The sequence below is a fragment of the Cololabis saira genome, chromosome 16 (assembly GCF_033807715.1).
Source record: "Cololabis saira isolate AMF1-May2022 chromosome 16, fColSai1.1, whole genome shotgun sequence".
NCBI classification, from domain to species: Eukaryota; Metazoa; Chordata; class Actinopteri; order Beloniformes; family Belonidae; genus Cololabis; species Cololabis saira.
In genome coordinates this window covers 26,978,744-27,006,392 of record NC_084602.1, presented here as the reverse complement: position 1 = coordinate 27,006,392, position 27,649 = coordinate 26,978,744, and the positions used below count along the sequence as shown (strand labels likewise).

Sequence of the window (27,649 nt, the reverse complement as noted above, 5' to 3'; positions counted from 1 at the left end):
TTACTACTCTGGATTACCATGGAGGCAAACTGGAGCTGTGCAGCAATTTTTGGTTTTGCTTTGTGTTTGGGAGATTACCAGCTTCCTGTAATGTTCTGTTTCGGACCCGCTGCTCGCTCTATGACTGATTTGTGGTGTATTTGTGAACCAGGATGTCACATTTCCAGTGATGGCAGAGTGAAAAAAGTTATGTGTTGTGTCTTGTCTGAGGTTCCACATGCCTAATACTGTCCCACAAAAGACATAGGATTAAAAGCGGGGGTATTAAGCTTTGAAAATGATTTGCAGAGCTATGATTTGGAATAAAGTATAACTATTACTTCAGCAATGAATTAGAGTGGGGGTTTTTTTCATTGCTAGTACAGACACACATAAAAGCATGTAGCAAGTGTTTCTTGTGTTATCACCAAGTTGTTTCATCGTTTGCATACTAATGCTTCCCATTCCCTCCTGCAACATGGTGACAGACTAACTAATCGAATATTCTCTCTTTGAAGCAGTGCCGCTGGATCTATTCAAGTGTGAGGCAGGAGGTTTATGTGTGTGTGCGTGTATTTGTGTATGTGTGTGTGTTTCACTACAAATCTTATGAGGCCCTGTGCTCTTATATGTGTCTCCTTGTGTGCTTTGGTGTGTTTATTTACACTTGTTTATGCAATTACTTTTGTGTCTGTGGATGTTACGGGTGTGTGTGTGTGTTTGAGTGTGAGTAGGCGGTGGTGGATGGAAATGTTGTTCATGCATTTTTATGCAAAGCAATTATGTTGACTTAATTGGGTTTGTTTATGTGGAGAGTGTGTCACCTCCAGTCATGTATTACTGCTGGCACGGTCGGACAATTCACACACACAATGTATACACACACATCTCAAAATAGCACACGTTCCACTGAGTGATTGAATAATGTGAATCTGGGCTTCTTATTTGTTGAGTTTTAAGGACGGCGTAGCAATAAGACTGCCATTGCAGAGCTCTAACTCTATTTCATAACAATACTTGAGGCGTGCTCCTATTTCTATTGAGGCAAGCGAAACGGCATACGGTAATTATTGAACGTATATATTTTCCTCATGTCTGACCTTGTTCCGTTTGAATTGCATTTCATTGAATTTTGAATTACTTTTTATTTGAAATTGTTTACCAGTGCACAGCCCACTTCAGTGACAGACATCACATCCTTTCCTTTCCTCTCTTTCTCTCTTGTGTGAATCCAACGATAAAAGTTTAATTTGCCACCTCTTTGCCTTTCAGGCCAAATCAATCCACCATAGTCTGTGTCCGCCATTGTCCTAATTCAGACGCTCAACCCGCTATTGGATTTCAATGGAACAGAAGCAGAGCAAAGATCTGCACAATCACCTAATCCATGATTCTGAAATGCCTTTGATTTTCTGTAAAGGGGGGGGGGGGTCACCCTGGTTTTCATGCTTACACGAGGAAATGGCCTTGTGTCCAATGACTTGTCCTTTTTCAAGTGTATTTGTCATTCAGGTAATAGTTTGCCATGAACAGCTCCGTATTTCTATGGGGATGCATGTAAAAGCTCAATTGAACATCAAAACTTCTACGACAAGGTTTTTCTTTTGTTTTTTTTTTGTTCTGTCAAGTTAAAAAAATATATTGTTTGAACAAGTTACTTTTGTACCATGGAAAGAAATATAGAAAGAAACACAAAAGCTGTCCTTCATTGGGTATTGATTGTTTGCATCCAGTTCAAGTTTCAAGCAAGGCAGATGGAAAGCAAATATAAATCATGTTTTTGTTGACCTCACTTTCAAACAAGGAAGGGAATTCAGTTCATACAAAATGTTTTCCCCTCCATGTAACCGCTTTTGTTTCAGGGATTTGCATTTTCAACCCTGATTACGTGTCACACGAGTCTGAAACGTACATTTCTGTCTCCGTGTTTGTCTTCAGGTTCAACTATGGCTCCACAGAGCTCCGGAAATGGACCAGAAGGAGCTCACCCTCCGATCACTCGCTCGCCTGTCGCCCAGGAGAGAGGTAGGCCGATGTGAATACGAGCGATGATCAAGAGTGTGGCCTTGTGTTGCAGTAAACAGAGAAGTCTATGGCTACAAATAAGAAACGTGTTTAGATTATATGAAAAATGCAGTTGTATAGATGTTTTTTTGGCTTTGATTGCTCTGCAGTGACTGTAAATCAACACAATAATTCATGTTTCTTTTTAATTCTTATTTATCAATATACCATTTATCCTGGTGACTGTAGCTCCATATTGCTTGAAAAAGGTTTCCCACAGAAATCCGTGGTTCATGCAGTTCTGTGCGATCTAGCTTAGGCTTGTTCCCTTTGCCCTTTACACATTCAAATCCTCCCAAACTCCTCCAGATTCAGTTCACTTTGCCAGCATTATGTTTCATTTGTAGCCAAACTAAAAGTGATGAATTGTGGTTTGATGAAACTGCGACTGTAAATATTCACTCAAGTTTTCCAGGACTTTGTTTCAATCAGTTTTGGCTACAACTGTTCGCCAAAGCCTTGTTACACGAATGCTAGCCCACAAACCACATACATAAAATGGAAGTTGGTTCTGGCGAGTATGGTCAGTTCTCGAGTTTTACTTTAAAAACAAGAAACTGCAGGATTGCTCTTGTAAAAAATAGAGACATGTCCATGATACACTGCAAAAAATCCCAAAAGACTGGGAAGTACCTGAAAGGAACGATTGTGACGTCCCCTGTTTATCACCCTCCAAAGCCCGGTTAACATCTGAGAAAGGAGTGGATAGAAGAAGTAAAAGGGTGAAAGCTTACTTCCCAACCTGATGAAATCAAGTTGCAGAGTTAATTCTGCTCTCTGTTGCCTCTAAAGCTCGAGCTCCCTCTAGCTGAGTCCAGGACAGCACAGTGCCCTTAATAGAGTTGGCTATTTTTTTAGGTTTTTTTTTTTTTATTTTTCTTTCTCCTCTACAAATACTCCCCACTTTGCTCAAGTGCTGGCCTCCCTAAGAGCCTCTCTACTCCTCATTTTCATAAATCCGTGGAATGTCCCTTTTTTTCCCCCTCCGCTTTCTCTCGTGTGCTTTGCTGCCTGTCTGTTGTTGTCCGACTGAGCGCTTCGTTCACTTTGCCAGAAAGAGAGGGAGATTGTGTGTGTGTGTGTGTGTGTGTGTGTGTGTGTGTGTGTGTGTGTGTGTGTGTGTGTGTGTGTGTGTGTGTGTGTGTGTGTGTGTGTGTGTGTGTGTGTGTGTGTGTGTGTGTGTGTGTGTGTGTGTGTGTGTGTGTGTGTGTGTATGTGGAAGGGGAATGAAGCAAAGAGAGAGAAAAATCCCTGAATGTGTTATTTGCTTTTAGCACTGTCTGCACAATGTTCCTCTCCCCATCCATTTTCCAGGCAATTTAAAGTGCGGTATTACACACTGTATTTTTTTCTCCTTCTCTCCCAGAATCCCCTTACCCTAATGGAAGCAAAACATTACAATAATGTCCTCGCTCCTTAAACCCAGCACTCGCAGCCTAAGCACTTTCAGGCCCCAATCGCTCTTTCCCTCCCACACACACACACATACACACTTCCTCTCTCACTGCCTCGCTTTCTGTCTTGGCCTTCGTTTGGTTACTGCACACACAAACAAACACAAAGCTTTTATTGCTCCCTTACTTTATCTCTCCCACACACTCAGAAACACAAATATGTATACCTATGTATGCTCACGCGAGTTTGTAGTGAACAGCATTTTAAAACTTGTGCCCCACTCTCCCTTTCTTCACATTTTCTCTTTCTCTGTTGGCATCAGCTTGTGCTTTTCCGCCACTTCCTAAAGTCCAAACTCACTAAAGAGTGGGCCTGTGCGCACACGTTCCACAAAGTGGAAGGGTATCAAGGTTTGCAGTCGATCCGGGCCCAATCCATTTACACCTAATCTGCAACGCTGAGTCCGCAGACACATTTCTACACCCACACAGCCCCTCTTTTCCCTCCATGGCCGTCCAGCGACCTTTCTCTGTTCGTGGCGGATTGGGAGACCTTTCTGTGGGTTTTGAAAACGAGCGGCACGGCTTGAAAGAGCGAGGCCCAGGCGAGGATCGCTCCAAATGTCAATTTGAATGGTGCAGGGGAGTTTGGGCCTGAGAGGCTTTGACACATCTATTGACGGAGCAGCTTACAATAACAAAGTAGCCATGGCCAAATCAGTGGCTCTTCTGTGGAGAGTGGAGCACATGTTTTAACCAAAGCACTCCCACTCTTTCGTATGTACACTCAGCTTTTGAAGCCACGGGCATCTTCGAGGACAGGTGTTCACCTGAGCTTTTGTCAGTCATAACCGGATTCTCCCTGTGCGGGTTTATTCCTGCTGAGGCGCTTCTTGTCATCATATATGTTTTGGCTGATGGCCAGCTCTCGCTGTAAGAGTCACCGAAGTGCATTTATGCAGAACGTAATCTAATGCCGGCGAAAGATCAAGGCTTTCATCGAGAAAGATGTCTCTTCCAATACAAGGAACTTGACATATATTCCAGTTTGTTGCTCGAGAGCAAATACCTTCCTTCAGTTGTTCAGCTCACAGATCATTTCACTGAGTAGCTCCAGTCATGACTCGAAATGTCTGAGCTGAGGAATTTTACAAATATTATACCGTATATGTGTTTCAGGGTTTATGTCCAACATGCAGAGGAACCAGTCTGGCTCCCAGTTCGCCTCTCCACAGTCTGGCCCTCCCGTGTCCCCCCACCCATCACCTGGGGGCCCCTTGTATCCCAATATGGGTCCATACTCCCAGAGTAGCTCCACAGGACCTTACGGGCCTCAGGGACCACAATATGGACACCAAGGTTTGTGCTTTCTATGTTTTTTATTTCCAAATGTGCCTCAATCTCTTAGAATTTTCTTAAATCAGACATGCTTTTCTATGCAAAGTCCAAGATCTAGGTGCTAAAGGTATTTGTACACAGGGCCGCCGCAAGGGGTGTGCGAACCGTGCGACCGCACGGGGCCTCGCGCTATGGGCCGTTTTTGAAAAAAAAAAAAAAAAAAAAAATTGAAAAAAAAAAAGTTTTTTTTTTTCGTTTTTTTTTTTCGTTTTTTCCCTTATGAATATCAACAGTCACGTTCCATTACAGACCTAAATGTTACTAGTCTGTGCATATCAATAAATATATGTGTCTGTTGTTCAATACAACTGATCAGACCAAGCGCAGACACAAGCTGCTCGGATCCAGACGGTGGAGTTGGAACAAACTGTCACACAATGTCGAGAGAACGAGACAGATTCAGGAAATTTCCATCAGGGGATGAAAAAAGAAAAAAACTAAAGAAAATGGAAGAGTTTAATGCCTCTCTGAAAGGCTCGTTTGATAAATTTGTTAGAAAAATCTCCGATCCGACCGGGTCTCAAGCAGCCACGGGGCTCCACGTCGAGGCAAGAGATGATGATGAGGCAGGGGAAGGTATCCAGTATTCTGTTAATTGGAGAGTTAAAATTGCGCATATAGACACCCGATCCGACCCGAAAAACCCAAAAATTTCTGGGTTTTTGGGTTTTTGGAAAAACCCAAAAATTTCGCGTGGGCCCCCCCCCGGCCATTTCGCACAGGGCCTCGCAAATCTCCCAGACGGCTCTGTTTGTACAAATATATAATATCCTGAAGGCACAAGATGTGATCTAAGAATCTTTTTAGTATAAATCATCTCAGCATAAAACCGAAGTACTACACAGTACATACAGCAGTACTCCATGCTGTTGTTTACTTCTGCTGTCCAAAACTGGAAATGGATGCCAATTTGCCTTTACGGTGTCACGGTACATATTAAAGACCAATACTACAGTAAGTATGCCCAGTGTGGCTTTAAAAATGGGGGATGCGTTTCATAGAATAGAAAAGCTGTAAATAGTTTTTTATGTACTCAGAGCTTCTTACGATTCTAGTCAGCATATCAACGTGACGACCGTCTTTATGTTTTACAATACAAGTACCCGTTTCTCCGAGCCCAGCTCTATTCTCAGTTGCTTTTTTCCTAATGAATGCATTATGAAAATATTTTATAGGAACTTAACTCTTTTGTTCCTAAAACTTTATTAAACTGGCTCAATAGTATTGGAGATATTATATCAACTCTGCATTCTGGTTATGGTTGAACAGTAACAGGGTCTATATTCAACTATAAACATGTTTTACTCTAAGTAAATAAAAATGATGGACACATATCTGTTTTGAGCAATATTACAGTCTGTAGACGGCTAAACACAGAGCGTGAATAAATGTGTGTACACAGAAACCGACTTTATGTAACCGAGCCCTTTTCTCTGAGAATTCACTTTTTATTACCATTTCTATTCAGTAGTTTGTATCAGTTGTGTTTCCAGAAGTGAGACTCCAAACGAACCCTTTTTCCTTGTCTGTACTTCACCAGCGAGTGTCCCAGTTTCACAGACTGTAAAAATTGCTTTTGTTCTTTGCTGTTGCTTTCATTCCCTTGTTTGTTCAGTTATGATGGAAACATTTTTTAAAATGCAAATGACAGAGTGGGGGGGAGTGTTTGCGTTCATTTATTGATAAAAAAAAACAGGAGAGCCTCTGGAGTCCATGCGTCTGGTCTCTGATTTATTGTGAATGAGTGTGGGTGAGGGTGCAGATGAGAGGTGTGGGGCGTAGAGACCACGGGGGAGCAGACTCAGGGCAGTGCTGCCTAATACATCAAAACCTCCTACCCGTTCTTTGCATCTATAAATACCATGACTACTTTAAATGCAATTTATTGAACCAGTAAAACAATTCAATATCATGGGGGACAGTTTGTTTTTTTTTTGTCCCAAAATGTACAAAGTGTCAACAAAAGGCCTTATTAGAGCATTATAAGTTTCAGTTTTATGTGTTTAAAAATAATCCTTCACTTTTTTTCAACAAAAAATCCAGTTAATCCAGAAGACTTTCAATGTAACTTCTCTACTAATTCAAACTCATGGTGGTTTCTCATGTTGTTAATTGACGTAATATTTTTACAAGTGATGGGCTGACGTACTAACAGTTTCAAGTAATTAGAGTCACATTCCAGGACATTTAGGAGGGAAAAAATGTCTGGATCATTTAATACTATTAAGTATTCTCCACAAATGTGGAACTCTCAGACATCCAACAAACACCGACATCTGCTGTTGCTCTTCGTTTTCAGCCTTTGGCGGCACACCAGACAAAACATTGGGGTATTTTTTTGGTGATTGTGGGTTTTAATGTGTCTCCTTGATAAACGCAGCCATCATCAGAGCTTGTGTTTTTTTCAAATCTGCAGCCTATTCCTCACATTTGTTAATGCTGATTAATAGCCCTAATGCATTTGGTATTTGGTCTCCCTTCTCCTCCCACTCTTATCTTTTAATGCGACTTTGGCTGGGCTGACAGCCCAGTAAGCAAAGAGAAATAGACAAAAATAAGTCAGCAGAGAGTGGCAGCGAGGCGGACTAGGCTGGAAGGAGCTCTGCAGGCAGATGAGCGTGAAATCTCAGTTTGATGATGGGAGCGATGTTCCCATCAGAAAAACAGAACAGCGCTGGCTTGCTGTGTCCTCATCACACTCATACAGTGTAAATTTGGTATGTGCATAATTTAATTCAAATATAAAACACATGCAACTGCATCAGAGATATTTTCAGACAGCAATGCAGCAAGTATGTTGAGAGTTAGTGCTTCAGTGGTTGCGTTGGTCAAGAAACTCAAAAAGGCTGCTTTTATTTTAGCCAAAAGTGACACTTCCTAATGCATTTCCCTGCCTTAACCGTAATGAGTCTTTCAGATCTGTCACATTCTCTCTGATCTAATCTGTTTGAGCTTTTTGTTGGCAGCCAGTCAGAACATAATAGTGCTTTAAAAAGGCATTGAACAGGACTATTACTGTGAGAGGACAAAATACATCAGAAAGTATGTATGTGTTCTTAAGAAACTGGATCATATGTACTGAATCAGGAATGAGTGCTTGGATGATGTTATATTATGCTTTTGGCCAAACTTGAGCCAAGTTCAACCTTACTTTTTATGGTGTTGTTGCCATTTTTACCTTGTTATAAACTCAGTTTTAGTTCAGATTTCCAGGATTCACATGTACTCCAGGACATAGTCAGCGCTCGGTCAGGGGTTTGTGCAGGGTGAGCAGGGCAGACAGCTGCTGGTCATTGTTCTTAATGATCGCTCCATCTGCTTCCCTTCCCTCCACCATGTGCACTGGCAAATTAGCGCAGAAACTCACTCCAAGTCCCTGAACTCTCCTCTGCTGTTTTTCTTGGCTTGTCTGTAATGGGAGCGCATGGAAAATGACATTTTTAGCAACGCCACATACAAAAAGACTGCTTGGAACTCAACAAAGGCCATTAAAAAAAAGATTGAGATATTATGTAGCTTTGAAGTCTGGAAGTACGCTCTTTTATCAGTGGTAAACAACTATAGGATGGATGTCTAATTGACCACATAAGCGTCATGAGGCTGCAGCAGGATACAGCCCCCTTAAAAGCAATACTTTTTTAATGCAATTGTTTCCAGGAATCTTTGATGAAATAAGTGTGAAACCAGAGGTTTTCTCACAAATGTTTATCTACCTTTCAGAATAAATTACAGGCGTTGTAGTGAGGACTCTGCTCAGTGATTTAAAAAAAAAAAGCAAAAAAAATGCTGTAAGTTGTTAAATGTTTATGACTATCCTTTCAAAGCCATCTTCATTTGAAGTTAAACCAATCTCTGACTGTTTATGTTGGTATCAGGCTCTCTTTTGAGTAAAATAACTCCAACAGCTGTTGTCAAGACATGCACTTGGACATGGATCATATTGAGAATGGTGAATGGCGTCAAATTGGCGAGGAGGATGTTCAGCCATCACAAGAAAGAGATGTGGAGCCTGTCTCAACTCTGCTTTTTCTCCCACCGATTACAAAGCTTCTTCTTCCACATACCACTCCTCTCTCTCTCTCCCGAGGGGGTTAAGCACACCGCTGGTAATGACCATGTTTTAGACAGGACTTTAAAGCCATGGTGCCTTCCGGGGCTGCAGTGTAAGCCAAAAAAAAAAAAAAATCATGACTCAAGCCAATGCCTTGGGAGAGAGTGGAGTTTTTCGGAGGAAATTGACAATGTGTGGAGCTCAGCAGCCCCAAGGCGTAGCCCAGCCCTGCTCAGGCTCAGAAACCGCTAGGAAAGGTGCTGCAGCTGCTGAAGATGCTGGGAAAGGATGTCTGAGTGACGGTTGAGAAGAGCTGCTTCAAAAGGAAAAATAAAAGTTTTTTCTCAGTAAGTTGTAATTAATAATTAGTCTTACTGCAAGTAAAGAAAAAAAATCATTGGAAATGATTTTATGGTATCTAAACACCTAAAAAAGGTATTAAACTGTTAGAAACCACTGAGTTTTGAAAATGGCATTTTCACTCCTTATTACAGATGTTAAAAAGTGAAGAAAAAATCCAGTTATTCATTTCTTTCGTCTGCAGCTTCATGTAGACACAATCAGCCAGCACACGCTACTATCCTTGACAGCTAAAGCATGTAGCCGTGTAATCTGCGTTTCACTTTTTATTGATGAAGTTCACAGGTCCGGAGGGCGCGCTGCCGCACCATCATACCTTATTCCAGCGTAGACGGGAGACTAGCTGCCTCGCCTGTTAACGGTGGCCCGGTCCACTCAGCTGGAGAAGCAGTAGACGGTAATCTGAACGGTCACACTCCAGCTCTCCTGCGGGACTACGGGGATTAAACCTGGCACCGGATATATCGTCCACCAAATGCGTGACCATGACGGGAATTTCTTTATAATTGTGAAAGAAGCACCATGAGCAGTCCTTCTCCTTCCTCCCTCCCACCTCTCCTCATGCTATAATTATCACCAACACTCCCAAAAGAGACCAAATGCTGAGACAAAACTAATACTGAGAAAGAAGGACACAATAAGGTGCAAATAAGAAATCACATCCTCCTTGTCCTATTTCCTTGTGTTCCTCTTTGATTAATTTACAGAGCAACTGGAACAGAGGTGTACACTTCTGCATGCACACGGTAATGCTAAAATGTGCAGTTAACATAACCTTATAACGGTTTGTTTCATAATAAGTTGAATTCAGACGTCCTTTCATTTCGCTAATGTTAAGTCTAAGAAGAGATGCATAAAAGGCACCTTGTTGGCATGGACTATTTATCCTTTTCATCCAGGTTTGGGTGCATTCTTTTAGGAAAAGATCACCCATATCTCCAGTATATAATAGCTTTGTAAGCTTTGCAAATATTCGTTTACAAAAAAAATCTCACATTTTTCCTCAGCGGCGATCCATTTTTTCTCATCTGATATAATCTAATAGCACCATCAAAATCATAGAAGGCTCTTATGAAAACACCTTGGAGTTTGAGGCTGAGCTCTCAGTCATTTTTAAAAAGTGGGTTAGCACGCTATCTCTCCTTGAAGAGGCATTCTAGCGCAGCGCCAATCATTCAGGAAGTGAATCACTCCTGTCAGGACGAAGCAAAACTCTCATAGGAAAGCTTTCCATTAGCAGCTGCTCTGTCTTTCCTCTGAGCGAAGGCAGACGTTGGCCAGAACCACAGGGTTTTAAACTGCAGTGCATTGAAACTGATAAGTTCCTCTACTTTTCTACGTGATAATATACTTTTCAAACTGAAGAAAATTCCTCGTTCCAAGAAACTTTCGGGGCTTTGGCCAGTCTGCCAAATGGAGAGAACAAACAAAACATGCAGATTGTACAGTTGGGACTGGATGACATAAACAATCTCCCCGCAAGGTGTACTGAACCCTCAGTAGGCCACAGGGCCAAAAACCACAGTGTCCCCCCCCTCGGGTTTTGAGGATAGATGGCAGGCAGCCATGGGTGTCCACAGCTGTCCAAAGAGAGCTGAGAGAGGTCGCTGGCCGGGGCCTCGTTCATCTGCGAGCAGCCCGTCCTGCTGAGCTGAGAGCACGGCGGCTTCGATACAACATTCCCAGGATTTTCCACTAGGACTAGGACTAGAAGAAACATGGAAATATGTCATTCAGTGATTGCGAGGTCCCTAAAGTATTATATCTGCATTCACACAGTGGAACGGATACACGCTCGTACACACATGTACAGCGCAGCACACATATCCTCCTGCGATCGTTAGCAGACCTCCTTTCTTCCTGAACGCTTCCCTATTATAGCCCCAAAACCCTTGACAGGTGTCAGCTGTACTCAGCTCACCGACTCACCAAAGCCTCCCCAGAAATAATTTGCCTCTCCCCCCCCCCCACTCCCACAGTAGATTTCATCACAATGTCTGGACAAATTCTAGCAGAGTTGCTGACTTTTATAGGAAAGACTTTTATTTTGATTTAATATAAATCCTATCTCGAGGGTTGGAGAGACGGGGGTCTCCCCCCCTTTTCTTTTTGTATGTCATCCTCCTGCTTCCTTCCCTTCCTCTGCTTCTCTGTCAGACCTCGCAGGCTTATGTCATGTGGAAAGTGGCTTCGCTGAAGCGGCTCGAGGACACTGGGAAGCCATTTCCAAAGCCAACCCCCAGCCCCAGCTTCCACCCCCATGTGGAATATTGTCATTTAACTTTCCCTCGTTTGAGTGTGCAGAAAAACCTTCAGGTTTTAAAAGAACTTGATCCCCTTTTCCAGACATATTCTCAGGGGATTAAGCAGTGAGGCCCAACTAAAGCACCCTTAATCAAATCAAAATAAATAGCTCCCTTCACAATGGAGGATGCACATTTTCCATTTCTATTTTGCAGGGGATTTGTTCCAGGGAGGAAATATCACAGTGGAAAAGCCTCAGTGCCTGCAGAGGGAATACAACGTTATGTGCTTTTTGTGTGGGGGTGTGTACAGCACTCACATGTGCAGCAGTTATCTTCAACTATGCCTGAATGTATGTACATCTTGTCTTTGACAGCTTGGTGATTCTCTTTCAGCTTGTATTGCAGATGGAGTTGAGCTGGGCTTTTAAAGCCAAAATAGAGGGGTTTAAATGTGCCTTAGGAAAGCTTCTGGCATCACAGTCGTGTGGCACTCCAGGGCAGCAAGAAAGCATTTTACTGCAGATTAGAGCTCCTCTTAAGTGTTTCACAAAGTCAGCCTTAAGCTTTGCAATTGCTCCCAGGGCTATCCAGCAACCTGCAACTGTGAAAAATGTCAGCAGAAACAACCCTAAATATTTTTTTCCCTGCATCCACTGTAGTTGGCGGAGGTCACGAATGAGAATTTAGTTCTGCTTTTTTCAACTTTCCTCATTACTTACCTGTCACGGTGTTGTTTTCTAGATGGATGAAATGGTTGCATGTGTCATTGTTTTAGGTGCAACTTTATAAGCTGACAAGCACGCTCCATTTCTCTCAAATGAGGTGATTCATGGAAGCAGTCTGCAACTACATTATTTAGCAGAAGTTGCTCCATCTTTCTCATATGCAATCTTTCAAATTCAAAGAAATGAAGTTACATACAAACATGACAACAGCCTACAACACCTGGCAAGAAATATGGAACCTCCACTCTTGGATGATTTTCATTTTTCATTGTTAAAAAAAAAGGGGGGGGCGGCGCAGCTGAACATTCTGGCTTTGTTGCTTCCAGTGACCTTTTTTTTTCCACAATCATATCGAGGTAAGAATTATGTCATAATGAACTAAAACATAGTACTTAGTTTGATCTCCTCTGGCTTTTATGGCAACGTAGTTCCTTGAGGCATGAACTTCACTAATGAAAAATGATTTTCTCCATTAATCAGGTTCCAGGTTTCTTGTACTGCAGTGGAAGGATCAGCTTGGCCTCACAAAGCCTCATAACTGACTTTTTTTTTTCTTTTATCCACCTCTGCTTTACATTTTCCACAAGAGTGTTAACTTGCTAAATAATTGAGTTGACACATGTTCCACCCATCTGTTTTCTTTAAATGCTTCATACTGTTTGTGTTCATGGGGCCTTGTCCCACCTGTTATCATACGAGAAACAGGGTGCACTCCGGGCCAGTCATTAGTTGCTGGTAGGGTCATACAGAAACCAACGGGACCATCGCGCAGGCTCAGACCTGCTGTATTATTAGATTCAAGCCAGCTAACACTCGCTTTTCTATCCTGACGCTTTGATGTCTTCCCAGTAGCCTGTGGTTTTCTCTTATGCAACACAGTGTTTGTACTTGCCCCACATTTCAGACATTTTAGGCATTACAGCTGACTGGGAACAACCAACATCTTTTGGTTCCCTGTGTGTTGACTTTTCTTTTCGTTTTAATAATCCTTTTCCTTTTAGGTGCAACCGTTTATTTATGTCTGCAAGCACTTTCTTTTAACTGCAGCCTCATTTGCACATTGATACATATGCAGGTTTTTGTTTTAGATGTGCAAATTACAAGGTGATCCCATAGTTTTTCCTCAGGATTAAGTAATTCCTTTTCTCTCTTTCTCTTTTTCTCTCTCTCTCTCTCTCTCTCTCTCTTAATCTGGGAAAAAAAAGAAGTTCAAAAATGTCAACAGTTTTATTCATTTCTTTAGGTATACACTGTATATTAAAAAGGCAGAATATTCTGACTCTGTAAAATGTACTTAAACCTAAATATGCCTTCCATACTATTTGACAGGGGTTTAACCTTTCAAGTAATATTGTGTAATGTGAACATTGATTTTTATGCTTCTGCTTGCTGAGTGCCTCATCATGTCTCTCCAGGTAACTACCCTCGATCCTCTAACTACAGCGGGGCGGCCGGTGCCGGCTACAGCGGCCCCGGCATGGCCAACAGTCTGGGACTGAACGCTACCAGCCCCATGCAGGGTCAGGGCCCGGGGCAGCCCACACCGGGAGGACGCAGCCACGGCCCAGGCAGCCAGAACAGGGCGTACCCGTCCATAGGTCCCAGTTCCCCCAGTATGCCGCAACCAGGGGGGCCAGGAATGGGTCCTCCATCTTTGGGTAGCTCCAACCGCAAGGCCCACGAGGCAGCAGGCATGCCGGGATCTACCAACTCAGTTCACAACAGGTAAGAGTGTCAGGGCTCAGGAGCTCCACCCCCTTTATATTATTTTAGAGAATAACATACAGAATCTTAAATGCACAGGGATGTGTGAATATATCTGAATATATCAGCCTGTTCATCTGTCACAGTCGCACTAAATGTGCCATAAAAGTCTCCAGCGTGTTCATGACCAAATAAACAAAAGATGCGTCATTACGACAGAAATGGCCCAGACTTTATGGAGGGTATTACTGCAGCACGTTTATGTGTTAGCTCTGTACTAAAATGTAATATTTGCAGAGATTGCTCTGAGGGCTTCCACTCCTGTGAGACATTTATGGAACTACTCTTATTTTCACACGCCTGGCACTTTGATGGCTTTACACACCAAGTGCCATTTGTTCCAGGAAAACAGATATTGGCTAGTCAGGAGGGCAGTGTGGCGTGAATTCAGTCGTGTCGGAACATGAAAGCAGTACATCTCAGTTTTAATTGTGAAAGTGCCTTCAAATACAAAACATTTCGATTCTATAATACAAACCGGATTCGGTTGAAGTTGGGAAATTGTGTAAAATGTAAATAAAAACAAAGTACAATGATTTGACAATCCTTTTCAACCCATATTCAATTGAATACACTACAAAGACAAAATATTTAATGCTCAAACTCATAAACTTTATTTTATTTTTCAAATAATAATTAATTTAGAATTTCATGGCTGCAACACGCGCAGTAGAAGTTGGGAAAGGGCACGTTTACCACTTCGTTACATCACCTTTCCTTTTAATAACACTCAATAAACGTTTTGGAAGAGAGAAGACTAATTCCCTTAGCTTCTCATGTGGAATTCTTTCCCATTCTTGCTTGATGAACCGCTTCAGTTGTTCAACAGTCCGGGGTCTTCTCTGTCGTATTTTACACTTCATATTTCACACACATTTTCAATGGGAGACAGGTCTGCACTGCAAGCGGGCCAGGGGAGAACCTGGACTCTTTTACTTCGAAGCCACGCTGTTGTAACACGTGCAGAATGTGGCTTGGCATTGTCTTGCTGAAATAAGCAGCGCGTCCATGAAAGACGTTGCTTGGATGGCAGCACATGTTGCTCCAAAATCTGTATGTACTTTTCAGCATTTATGTTGCCTTCACAGAAATGTAAGTCACCCATGCCATGGGAACTAATGCACCCCCATACCATCACAGATGCTGCTTTTGAACTTTACGTTGATAACAGTCCGGATGGTTCCGCGTCCTCTTTGGTCCGGAGGACACGACGTCCAGTGTTTCCAAAAACAATTTGAAAAGTGGACTCATCAGACCACAAAACACTTTTCCTTTGTGCATCAGTCCATTTTACAGGAGCTCGGTCCCAGATAACCCGGCGGCGTTTCTGGATGTTGTTCATAAATGGCTTTTGTTTTGCATGGTAGAGTTTTAACCCACACTTACTGATGTAGTGACGAACTGTATTTACTGACAGTGGTTTTCTGAAGTTTTCCTGAGCCCATTTGGTGATATCCTTTACACACTCGTGTCGGTTTTTAAGGCAGTGCCGTCTGAGGGATCGAAGGTCACGATCATTCCGTCTTGGTTTCCGGCCGTGGCGCTTACGTGCAGTGATTTCACCAGATTCTCTGAACCTTTTGATGATATTATGGACCGTAGATGTTGAAATCCCTAAATTCCTTGCAATTTTGCTTTGAGAATTGTTGCTCTTAAACTGTTCAACTATTTTCTCACAGAGTTGTGGACAAAGTGGTGACCCTCGCCCCATCCTTGCTTGTGAATGACTGAGCATGTTTGGGGAGGCTCCTTTTATACCCGATCATGTTACCCACCTGTTCCCAATTAGCCTGATCACATGTGGGATGTTCCAAATAGGTGTTTGATGAGCTTTTTTCTCAGCTTTCTCAGTATTTTTTGCCACCTTTCCCAACTTCTACTGGACGTGTTGCAGCCATGAAATTCTAAATTAATTATTATTTGGCAAAAAAAACAATTAAGTTTATCAGTTTGAACATTAGATATGTTGTCTTTGTAGTGTATTCAATTGAATATAGGTTGAGAAGGATTTTCAAATCGTGGTATTTTGTTTTTATTTACATTTTACGCAATTTCCCAACTTCAACCGAATCCGGTTTGTAGTTGATCAGGGATGTTATTTCTTTCTATCCTTTCTATCCTGGAGATGGGAGGTGTAGTGGGATTTATTTGGGGTGGGGGGGGCTTTAAACTTCTGCTGAACCCTGCCGGGGAAACTTGTGAAAAAAACACGCCTGTCACCTGAGAAGGAGAATGAGTTTCTCATATCAGTTCATGTTTTGTTTTTGTTTTTTAAATGCAGCATGGGAGCAGTCTCTGTTATTTTTCCGCAGGCTGACGTGGCAGATTAAAATTTGTCAATGTTCTTTTTTTTTTTTTTTTTTTTCTCGTAACACAAGTCAAACTGAACACTATGAGCCGCTCAGTCTTTCAGATGAGATTTATCTTGTGCTGGCGGTCCCCAGGCTGCCTCCGTATGCCAGGTCTCCGGTGCACATGCAGCACACCTCCGCCCACTGGCTGCACCCTTCCTCCACCTGTCTGCCACCCTCACCTCCATCCAGACCTCACTATCCTCCCACTCTGCCACCCCCACATTCACACCAGCATAGGTAGGTCTCAGCATCTTCATCACGTGTGTGAGTTGTGTTTTGTTTGTGCGTCTGACTGGACGTGGTGGCGGGTCATGGGAGCCACCGTTGTTCATATTGTTATTGCCATTATCACCTTCGTCATCATCATTCCTGTCATGGGTATCAGGACAGCCATCTCTGAGTCATTGTGTTGGCAACAGAACAAGAACACGTATGCTGTCGTACTTGGACTAGGGCTGGGCGATATATCGAGATTTTAATATATATCACTATATTTTCAAACGCGATATGGTACGAGACAATATCGTTTATATTGATTTAAAAAAAAAAATATGATTTTGATATAGCTTATTTTGTGACAAATTGACTTGAATGTTTTACTTGAGATTTGCACAAATGTTTTGTTATTTGCGCAACTGTCAACCTCAGTGGAAAAGTCTGCCTGTTACTTTCTACATTGTATTAATTGCACAGTGTATTTTAATTTAATTGTTATGCAGGAAAGGGATATTTGTTTTATTTTATTTAAGAAGCATTTTTATTCTATATATGCAGGCAGTTCATTTTTATTTCATTTGTTTTATACATTTTGATATTGTGCAGACCTCTGTTAATAAAGGTACCTGTGACATTTGGCACGAGGTTTTGTATTAAAACTGACTTTTTTTTAAGGGTTTGCCTCAGAAAAAAATGAAGCTAACAAAGCTGCTATGCTATAATGCTTTGGGGAAAACCCCAATTATGTCACAGAAAAAATATCAATATATATCGAGTATCGCCATTCAGCTAGAAGATATTGAGATATGACTTTTGGTCCATATCGCCCAGCCCTAACTTGGACACACACATTCGCTGTGTCATTGCTGTGCACTCCTCGCAACAATTGTGTGTGTGTGTGTGTGTGTGTGTGTGTGTGTGTGTGTGTGTCTGGGAGGGTTGGGGGCTGTCCAGTACACAGTATGTGTGATTAATTATGTGCATCGGGAGGTCCAGTGACACACGCACACACACACTTGTATGTGCACACACGGCGATGCAAATGTTGGACAAGCCATTAAGAGATGGTTGGGCTGTCAATAAGAAGTAGCGTGACATGATCCCCACTGCTGGGACCAATCAGACTGGCTGTCAGTCTCTCCTCACATCCTAACATTCACCGAGACACCAGAGAGGTGTCGCTCACTGCGCTGCTGCTGCAGGAGCCAGCTTTCTCTCTCCGGTTCTTGCACTCTCCTTTTACAGATCTGGCTGAAAAGCGATCCATTTTGATTCTCTGTCATGTGTGAAAGTGTCCCCGGGTTCTTTTCTTTGGAGTTTTGTGTCATTTTATTGGCGTTAAGCAGATCACATTGGAAGCCAAAAGTCCACCGAACTGATGGGTTTCTGTTTCTGAAATGTTTTTTTTTAATTCTCTTTTTTCTCTAGCTGTATGGAAATTTACCAGTTTTTACTGTGTTTGTTTAAATCATAGCACGGCCTCATTGACTGAGCAGTAGGGGGGGTGGGGACGCAAATAATGAGCTTATATCAGCTTTCTAGTGGCAGCTTTTTCATTTATTTATGGGTGAATGTTCTTTTTTTATCTGATTTAAAGCAAAAGTGTGTCAGACTCCTTTGCTATGATGGACAATTTTACAGAAATGTCTGCATGAGAGTGTCTGCTTGTCTTTCCCTCACTGTTCATCTTGTCTGGTGTCGCTCATTCTTCCCCTTTCATCCCTTCTTGCCTGCTTCTCCTCTGTCTCCTCCCACCTGTTTCACTCATTTTACCAACTCTCCCAACTGTATCGCCTGCTTTGTCTTTGTGCAGCTCTGTTATCGCGCCCAGACCGTTATGTCTCAGTCTTTCTTCCTTCCAATTTGCTTTTTTGTTCTCTGCTGTCTCCAACGCAGCCTTGATATGTTTTTTTTTCTCTCTCTCAGATCGTACTTTAGAACATCAGAGGGAGATCAGGAGAAAATTGGCCTCAGAAAAACCTGTAGTTAAAGGCTCCCGCGCCCCGTTTGCGCTCCAGATCTCAGTGCAACATTGTGAAACATTTCTCCGTCTGAGGAACAACTTGTTCGCCGTAGACAATGTGTCTAGTTTGGCTCTTTGATGAATCGGGCCTGGCTGCTACAGCAACCCCATACCAACCTCCCAAATCATGGGCTAGTTAGTTAGTGGCTATAAAATGGGCTGGTCTCTCCTTCTTTTCCCTTGTTTTCTTTGAAATGTAGCTTTTCTTTATTCCCACCAATAAGCCTCCACATTTCTGCCATTCACTCTGTATCTTCAACTTCTCCCAGCTCATACACGTCCACACCAAGCACCAACCGTCTTAACTTCTAAGTTTCCTTGCAGTTCCTCAACTGGCCACTAGAGGCTCCAAAAGCGAGTCAGTCTCCACTGACCATATCTGCACTTTAGAGCAGAAATAAACATATTTACAGCCTTGTTCAAAACTGTTTTGGTATCGATGGTTTGATTTAAAACTCATAACAATTCTTTTGTACTTATCAAACCATTCATTTAGGGAGGGTCCTATCTTAGTTAATATGGGATTTGTTTTGCAGCAAGTCTCTAAATAACTTGCTCATGATCACTTTAGTATTCCAGGAACACAAGTGAAACTCTAAATTTGTTTTTCATGCTTCTAATCTTTAGAAAAGGGCCAGTCAGTCTGGTAATCTGGGGGATTTTTCATCAGTAGCCCCTTTTACACCGTGATCAGACCACGTTGCAGCAAAAATAAATCTTGTTGATATCAGTGGTGCGTCGTTTCACAGCCGTACTTACATGGAGCATTGATGCACAACGGAGGTGCATCATTTTCACCTTCAGCTCAGTTTATGAAGACGACTAGCCTCAGAAAAAGATGATTTAATTGAACTAGAAAGCTGCAGTTTTATCAGTGTAACATGTTCAAACAACACATACGGTGTCAGTGGGGAAGATGTTTGGAACATGATTTTTAAGGAGCAGGAGATTGATGTCTTGAATTTCTTTTTTTTTTTTCTTTTTGGATAAGAGAGAACACAAAGTATTAAAACGTTATAAGCTTTTCTTGGCGTAGGCTTCTGAGGATAGAATTGGCTTTTCAAATGACTTTCCAGCGCTGCCGGCAACACGCTACAGAAAGTTCCTGGAGCTGTAGGAACAGGAGATCTGTCGTAAAAATAAGCACTTAGTTAAAGAAGAGCAAAGTTCCAAAAAAGAGAGAGAAGTAAATAATAAAAGCAGTAAATAAAAAAGGAAATTGAAGGGAAAAAAAACTGCCGGATGAGCGAAGAAGAGAAGAGCGGAGAGGAGAGTGCTCCCAGGCAAATCCTCGCCAAATAATTCATTTCTGACCTCCTTAGTAAGTAAATTTGCTAAATAAATAAGAGCAGTGCTTGAATGTCAAGAACGCGAGATGCTGCCTGTGGCGCTTTGTCGCTCGCAGTCTTGGCAGCGCTGTGGAGCGCTCGGCTTTCATTAGATGGGCAAAATAAATGGCTTCTCCTCCATCCATCCATCCTGAGCTGTTTGATGTCTGGGAGGGAGGGGGGGGGGGGTTCTCTGGATTTAATATGTTAAAAGCCGTCCTTTTATTTTTTGTGTTGCTTTGCGTCTGTATGCATTTGTGTGTGTGTGTGTGTGTGTGTGTGTGTGTGTGCGTGCGTGTGTGCGTGTGTGTGTGTGCGTTGTCAGTTGAGTCAGGACTACGGAGGAGCCCATGCTGCCCTGAGAACAGACTGCGTCCATATATAATTCATAGCCTCCAGCCAATTCAGTCCATCCTTCCATCCAGCAGCTTCTCTCCGGCTCCTTTTTCCTCTCGCTTTCTCCTGCTACACACTCGAGCACGTACCGAGCAGAGGGATCGATAGGGAGGGCCTCTCAGCCGTCACACAGTCCTGCAGTCCCAGCGCTTGGGCTGTCTCGTCCTGTTAGCGGCTCTGGGAGGCATCGGCGTGGCCTGTCACCACGGATGAAGGACAAAGGCGCTGCCACTTCTAGAGAGGAACCGTCAGCTGGTTGGCTGGCACCTAGTAACCATGGCATCCCCTTGGCAACAGCACCCATCCCCGCACACAAACACAAGGACGAGCTCAAACACATTTCCACATCGCACGCTTACACACACTCTGACTACGGTTTGAAAGTAGCCTTCTCTGATGCCCTTCACACATGGCAACTGAAGAGAAAAGGGAGAGACATGGCTGTGCACATGGTTAGGGGAAAAGCAAGGAAATAGGTCAGAGTGTAACATTACAATAGAAAGAAGAAGAAGGCAGGACTTTGGGGGTAAAAATATAGTATTTTGATACAGTTCAGTCAAAAAGCCCAGTGAACTAGAGGTAATACTTCCCCTGCACTTTTCCTCTCTTTTTCCTCCTTTAGCTTCTCCAAGACAACAAACTGAGAGTGAACTGACCCGTTGGTGTTCGGAAAGACCCTTTCCATATTCCTTTGTGTGTGTTTACATGCGTGTTGGGATATTTGATCCCCAGGCTCAGTCTCATGGAAGAGCAGCCAGTTCTGCCTGTGAGGGCGTGAGCTGAAAATACGCCCCCCATCGGTTCACCGGAGGTTCACACTCGCACTCCTCTGCCTTCCTGTCACTTTTGCCTTCACTCCCATCCTCCCTCCTTTTCCTTCAACCTCCGTTTCCATCGTCTATCCCTTCTCTTCCTTCACTCCTTCTCTTTCTCTCTCCGCAGCAACAGGATACTTCTTTTTGCCAGCACAAAGGTGCCCAAGAGCAAGATGAATGTGCTGTGCCGCCCCCCCCCCCTCTCCTCGCCCCCTCTACCCCCCAGCCCTGATAGCGGCACATGCATATATTAAGTGTGATTAAACGCTGTGCAGTGCCTCCATCAAGTGCTTTCTAATGGGCTTTTTTATGACATGAATTAGTCATAATGGGAGAGCGCCACAGTCAAAAAAAACACCAACCACTGCCGTTGTTGTTGTTGTTGCTGATTTGGGGTTTTTTTCAGCGTTCAAACATGAACTTGTGCTTATTTTGCTTGCGGTGGGTGAAGGGAATTTTCAGCGTCTGGATGAGTGAGGTCTGAAGATGTTGAGCATCTCTGAACTTATTTTTCCTGACTGGCACGCTCTTTTCCTGGGAGTTAGCATGCAGAATATGCGTTTGACTCGCTTGAAAAGGTGCAACAATCAAAAGGTGAATTTATTTCTGTGTTTTTGACTCACACGGAGCTTTTTAGGGAACACGTAGGCAGCAAACGAAGGAGTCTATGTTCCCCCCATTATAGGAAAATGGGGCCAGATAAGTGTGGATTTGGTGTGCTTGTTTCTTTGCCATGGAGCTCCCCAGCGCACCTCATCCCCCATAGAGGGATTACATATGTATCATCAGCCGTGCTCTATGACTAATTACATCTGTGAGATGAGATTATAGGGAGGTTTACCAAGCCAATCCCTCCTCTCAGGCAATGTGTTTCGGTTCCAACACGAGGTATTACATTATATGTCTGTGTGACTGTGTGAAAGAGAGAAAGATGCCAGTTAGGAGCGAATTGACTGACACGTAAATCCGGACAGCATTTTTCTTTCAGTCTATATAAACAGCTTCATATTTTGCGCCACATACTCCCCCTTGTGTCCCATCGCGTTTCCCTTCCCTTGTTTCTTGCTTCATTTTCAGCATTACTGCCATTTGACTTTCATAGCTCTCAGCCTCTTCCTCTTTGACGGTGTTTCACCTTCATATCAGAGACATTTCCTTCCATCATGTGGGTCTTTGCCTCTCCTCACCTCAGGCGTCTTTTTTTCGTACTCCCAGTTGTTTTTTACAAGGTTGCCCAGGAGATCATCTTGCGTCAGCAGGAGATGGACCAAATTGTTACAAACACGGTGTTCCCTTGCAGCCCCTTCATAACCAGCGTGGCCTGTCTGACATGCAAGGCTAGACTCTGCCTTCAGTCACACACACGCACACACACACATAAAAATAGGATGCCTAGTATTCACCAGGTGGCAGATAAGCCCCTCCAATGTCACTTGCAACACCATGTGATGAGCCGCCTGAGATAAAGAGAAGAGGCTGAGTGAGGGGAGTTGAGCAGCATTGATTCCTGCTGTCACCATGGCAACAAATAACATGATCCTCTCCAAAGGCACACCTTAATTAGTTAAATTATGACTTGTGGGATAAGAAGGGAGAGGAAGAAAAGGGAAGGGGGATGTGCAAGGTAAAGAGGAGAGATGTTCTTTTCTTTTGTAATGTTGCACACCCGTCATCACTGTTTGAGAAAAGCCATATGATCAAACAGGGACGTGTCAATGTCTTTTTAACGTGACGTTGAGATGTGTATGCTGCTCAATTTTTACTACAGCAGTAAAGGAGGATGGCGGTGAGCGCTGCCAAATATCTTCCTGTGATTTTTTGACTTGTGTTCATCTGCAGCTTCCATGGTTACCCGCGTCTCTCCAGAACCATCATTACATTGTGAAACTAACTTGATTCATTTTCATCAGACCTTCTAATGTGTTCCTCTTTTGTGTGGAGCAGGCAGGGAAGCTACCAAGGTCCATGCAGCAACCAGCCGAGCACCGTCCCCCACTGTCAGCCGATGGGAAACAACAGTTCAGCTGTGGGGAACGCGCAAGGCCAAGGCTACAGCGGGCCCTCCTCAGGTATCTGATTCATGCCGGCTACAAAAGGTCATGGTTGTCAAGATGTGAGAACTGGTTTCAGTTGACAAACACAGAGAGGACATGCACGATTGTAAGTGCTTATAATTGTCATCTTATTAAACATGTTGGGAGAAATAGTTACATTTCCTCCTCACAATCAAGTCCACATGTGCAGCCTTTTTACGGTTCACCTTTAATTGATATATAAGGATTAAAAATGAGGTGTTCACCTCATCTACTATATGTAGTCTGAGCTTTTTATGTTTTACAATGTGCAGAACTTATGTAGATTAAGTGAAAAAGAACCCAAATCACAGCCCAGCTAGTGGACAAAATGCTGTTCCCCCAAGACTGAAGTGTTTTCCTCAGGACCTGCGAAGGGAACGTTTCCAATCAGAGACTCGGAAAAGGAAACAAAAAGCCAGAAAAGTGAATAAATCAAGAGTTTGCGGGTTGCACTCTCTGCTTTTATTCTTCTTGGACGGCCAAACTTTCAGGGACCAAAAAATTAATTGGTGCATGAGTTTTTCTTTAAGCATGTCAGCCTTCGTGCCAGGGTGTTGCTAAATGCATGCAGAGATCTGGAGCTCCTAAAATGGAAGGTGTCTTCAATTTGAGGCCAAACAATGGGGACCACATCTGGAAAACAAACTTTTATGCCAAAGCTCCTTAAAATTCTTCTCAGAAGAAGTTGAATACCGTAAGTTTTCTCATCATTGTGCAGGACTTTACCATGAAATAAAGAGTCAGTTAACACTATTCAAAGTAGTCTTGAGCATCCCGGGTTTTATTTTAATAGAATCCTAATAAAAATATACACACTGTTGTCTGTCAACATGACTTGAGAGCGAGTCTTCCACCTTCTTGTGTCCGCGTGGACGTTTTCCTCCATGCTGAGGATCTGCAAGTGCGCTGGCTTGCTTTTGTTGGAGTCTTATCTCATTTTCTCTCCATGTCCAACCAAAGACATAGCCACAATAAACTTTCCTCTCTGTTTGAGATGAATGTCGGAAAGGCAAAGAGCAGCCTTGAGACCACAGAAAGTAAGAACATTGTCTGACTTTGTCTAAAATGTTACTGTATTTACAGAGTTTTAAAGTGGTTTCCAGCTTGCACAGAGAGTAAAAGAGTTAAAACTAATTGAATCTGAGTATAATACAAAAAAGTAAATGCCTGTATTGTTGTGTGATTACAGTAGACCGATTGTAGAAACACTTTTTGGAAACAAAATTTTTGCACCTACATTTAATTTGGTTACAATACAGCAACAAAAAAATAAAAATGTTCTCATTTTGTGAACGGTTTTGTTAAACACTGAGTATTTTTATTTTTTTTTCTCTAATGTGCACTTTTTCCTGTTAAAGGAGCCATGGTGCTGTCAGGAGATGTCATAATGAGTGCCGATGGTAAAGCGAAGACCGAAGTCAAAGACGAGAGCAGCCCCAGCAACGAGCCACATAAGCCAAAGGTAGTCCTTAACCGTCCTCCTCCTCCTGTTTGTCTTCGCAGTTCCCTCCCGTTTCCATACACCAGTGCTTGTTCATTTTCTAGATGTTGTCGTCTGATCTAAATGAAGTAAACCAAATCTGATCAGCATATGCTGCCTCAGCACAGTGGGCTCTTGCGCTCTTGTTTTCTCACCGCATTTAATGATTTGTTGAACATTTGCCATTCCTAATGTTTCCCTAGCTTTTGTTTCTGCCCGAAACGCTCTCTTCTCGTGAATGTTTTCGCAGCTCAAGCTGCAGTAAAGACAGAATCGCTGGGCGAGGGAGAGGGCTTGGCATCTTCAGTACACGCGTGCATGCAAATATAAACATATGTGCACAGAAAAACAAGAAGAAATTCGCCATCCTTGCTCCTCTGTGCCTCCTTTCATTCACGCACACACGTGCACACGTGTCTACACATAATGCTGACTTCTCATTTTGACCTACAATAGCAGCTCGGCTTGGCTCAGCTCAGCAACAACAAAACTCTGCTCTTTGCTCTTTTCTAACCCCCCCCCCCTGTTTTTGCTTTACAACTCCTTTTCGGCACACACACCAAATCCCTGTCTTTTCTTTTGCTGATTACGTTAGTAGGGCCTTTTGAATTATTTAAAGCAGCCTGAACAGCCAGAAAGACCCCCAGTGCTCCCAAAAGAGATGATCTGTCTGCCAAGAGAAAGAAAACGAGTTAGAGATTCAGAAAGAGAAACAGGGGGAGAGAGAGAGGTCCAAAGAAGATAAGGTTTTGCTGACATGAGCATTCTGAAAACAGACCAGAAGTACTTGTCATGCTGTTGTTCCCTCTTTCGCAGTCTCTTTTACACACACACACGCACAAACACACACATATAAATGTTCACAAACGTGCACACACATGCATGTGAACTAACATGTAGTGATTTACACAAAGTGGAGTTTCTGCCGGTTTGAGATCCGTGGATGTAGCCAGTAGCATACAAATATGAGCTCTGCAGTTTGTGCACCGATGCACAAAAACAGCTGTGCACATACGGTATGTTTCACTCTTAACCACATAATCAGGATACGCAGGAAGCTGTATTTGTGCTGCGCTAACTAAGAGCTCGACTCTTATTAGTCATAAAAGAATTAAATCTTAGCCACAAAATCAAAGGACTGTACAGAACATGCTTCATTGTGAGTAATATTCATTTTCAAGGCCCCTGGAATGTGTCATACTGTATAAGTCATATTATTTACTCAAAATTACTAATACAGTGCTGATTGTAGTCATGTTTTGAAAAATGTTGCTCTAAAATTTAAGTAAAATGAATGTATTTAACTGAAAACAGCTGAAAAGATCACGAGATAGGAAATAGCTTATTATGAATAAAAATATAATGCTAGCAATGTATTTGAAAATTAAAAATAAAAATAAAACAGGGGTGTGCAGGGGACAGCGTCTGTTTAACTCTGTATTTTACCTCCTTTAGGATTCTCACTCCTTTCCTTTTGAAGGAACAAGGTCTCCAGTTCCTACTTCATACAGAATTTTAGCTCTTTAACACCCAGCGGCCCCGTTAGTTGTAGTTTTAGTTTCATAACGCTCTATATGTTTTCAGTCAGTGACAGGACACTTTTGATTTAATAAAAAAAGGTTTCTTTTTTTATGATGATGATGATGATGATGACTTGGATTTATATAGCGCCCTTCTAGGCACCCAGAGCGCTTTACTGAAATCATTATTCATCCATACACATTCTCACCAGTGGTGGTAAGCTACATTGTAGCCACAGCTGCCCTGGGGCAGACTGACGGAAGCGTGGCTGCCATATTGCGCCTAACGGCCCCTCCGACCACCACCAACATTCACACACATTCACACGAGGCAAGGTGGGTAAGGTGTCTTGCCCAAGGACACTACGACAGCAAACTGGGACAGAGCGGGATTCGAACCGCCGACCTTCGGATCATTGGACGACCCGCTCTACCACCTGAGCTACTGCCGCCCCAATTCCATTTTATGGAAGAAAATGTGTTATGTTCCATCATCAATGTGCACTAATGCAGTTTTGTGCTAACACAGATTCTGCTTTTTGGGGTGTGTGTTGATAATAAGTTGAGTGTCCATGATTTTCAAATTAATCTTAAATTTTGCCAACTGCCTTTTTGTATCCATCTTTAATGAGATTGCATACCCACATTTCAAATCTTTTTTATTGATTTACTTTTTTTATTAAAATTTCAAATGACCTACAAGTATATATTATGATTTTAAGTTGAGATATTACTTCTACCAACCCGACCTGACAAATTCATTATAGGATGTATTTTTTTCAAAACCCAATAAAATGTCTTATTTTCAACAAATATTCAGTATTTTTAGGAATTTCATTTTTTTATATTTGGTTTACATTATTCAAATCACTTTTGGGTATTTAATACATCCATAAAGAGAACGTCATGTTTTACAAGACTGTCTTATATGTTCGTCAAAGTTTGAAGTGCAACGCTCTAATAGCATTGATCTGTTATCAGCAGCTCCAGGATGGCTACATGAACAATAACAGCAGCAGTGTGTCCCAGCCCGCCACCCCCGCCAGCGCCCTCCCCGTGCCCTCGCCGCTCTCGCCCAGCCCTGCCAGTCTGTCCTCCTACCACGGAGATGACAGCGACAGCATCAGCAGCCCCCCCTGGCCTCTCAAGACCCCCTCCAGCCCTGTAAGAAAAGGAAACTGTCTTCGTCTGATATGTTTGTAAATGCACTTACTAAATACAGGAGTTAGATATAACACCTTTATCGACAACATTTGGACATAAACACCGAAACCGGCTGCTGAACCTGGACTGAAGCCAGAGGCGGTTCTGTGGGATCAACTTCATCTTTCAATTTGAACTTGAGGGATATGTATTGTTCTATATATGGACTTAGAAATAAACACAGGCAGTAGACCAAACAAAATGCAATAAAGAAGTTTGTTTTTGCTTGGTCATTCAACCAAGGATCCACTTCAGAGT

At 42.7% G+C, this 27,649-nt stretch overlaps 1 protein-coding gene across 9 annotated transcripts in view; it reads left to right on the top strand.

Annotated features, from left to right (window-relative positions):
* arid1b (AT-rich interactive domain 1B) overlaps positions 1-27,649 on the top strand; it is a 224,445-nt gene that overhangs the window by 181,154 nt on the left and 15,642 nt on the right. For 5 of the 9 annotated variants that reach the window (XM_061742836.1, XM_061742835.1, XM_061742830.1 and 2 more), the window contains 7 exons: positions 1,918-2,004; positions 4,617-4,796; positions 13,633-13,942; positions 16,426-16,572; positions 23,058-23,182; positions 24,547-24,650; positions 27,170-27,352. In XM_061742836.1, the coding sequence (XP_061598820.1) occupies positions 1,918-2,004; positions 4,617-4,796; positions 13,633-13,942; positions 16,426-16,572; positions 23,058-23,182; positions 24,547-24,650; positions 27,170-27,352 (1,136 nt within the window). The remainder of the gene's footprint in view (positions 1-1,917; positions 2,005-4,616; positions 4,797-13,632; positions 13,943-16,425; positions 16,573-23,057; positions 23,183-24,546; positions 24,651-27,169; positions 27,353-27,649) is intronic. The other 4 variants (XM_061742829.1, XM_061742834.1, XM_061742833.1 and 1 more) reach the window with 4 other exon arrangements.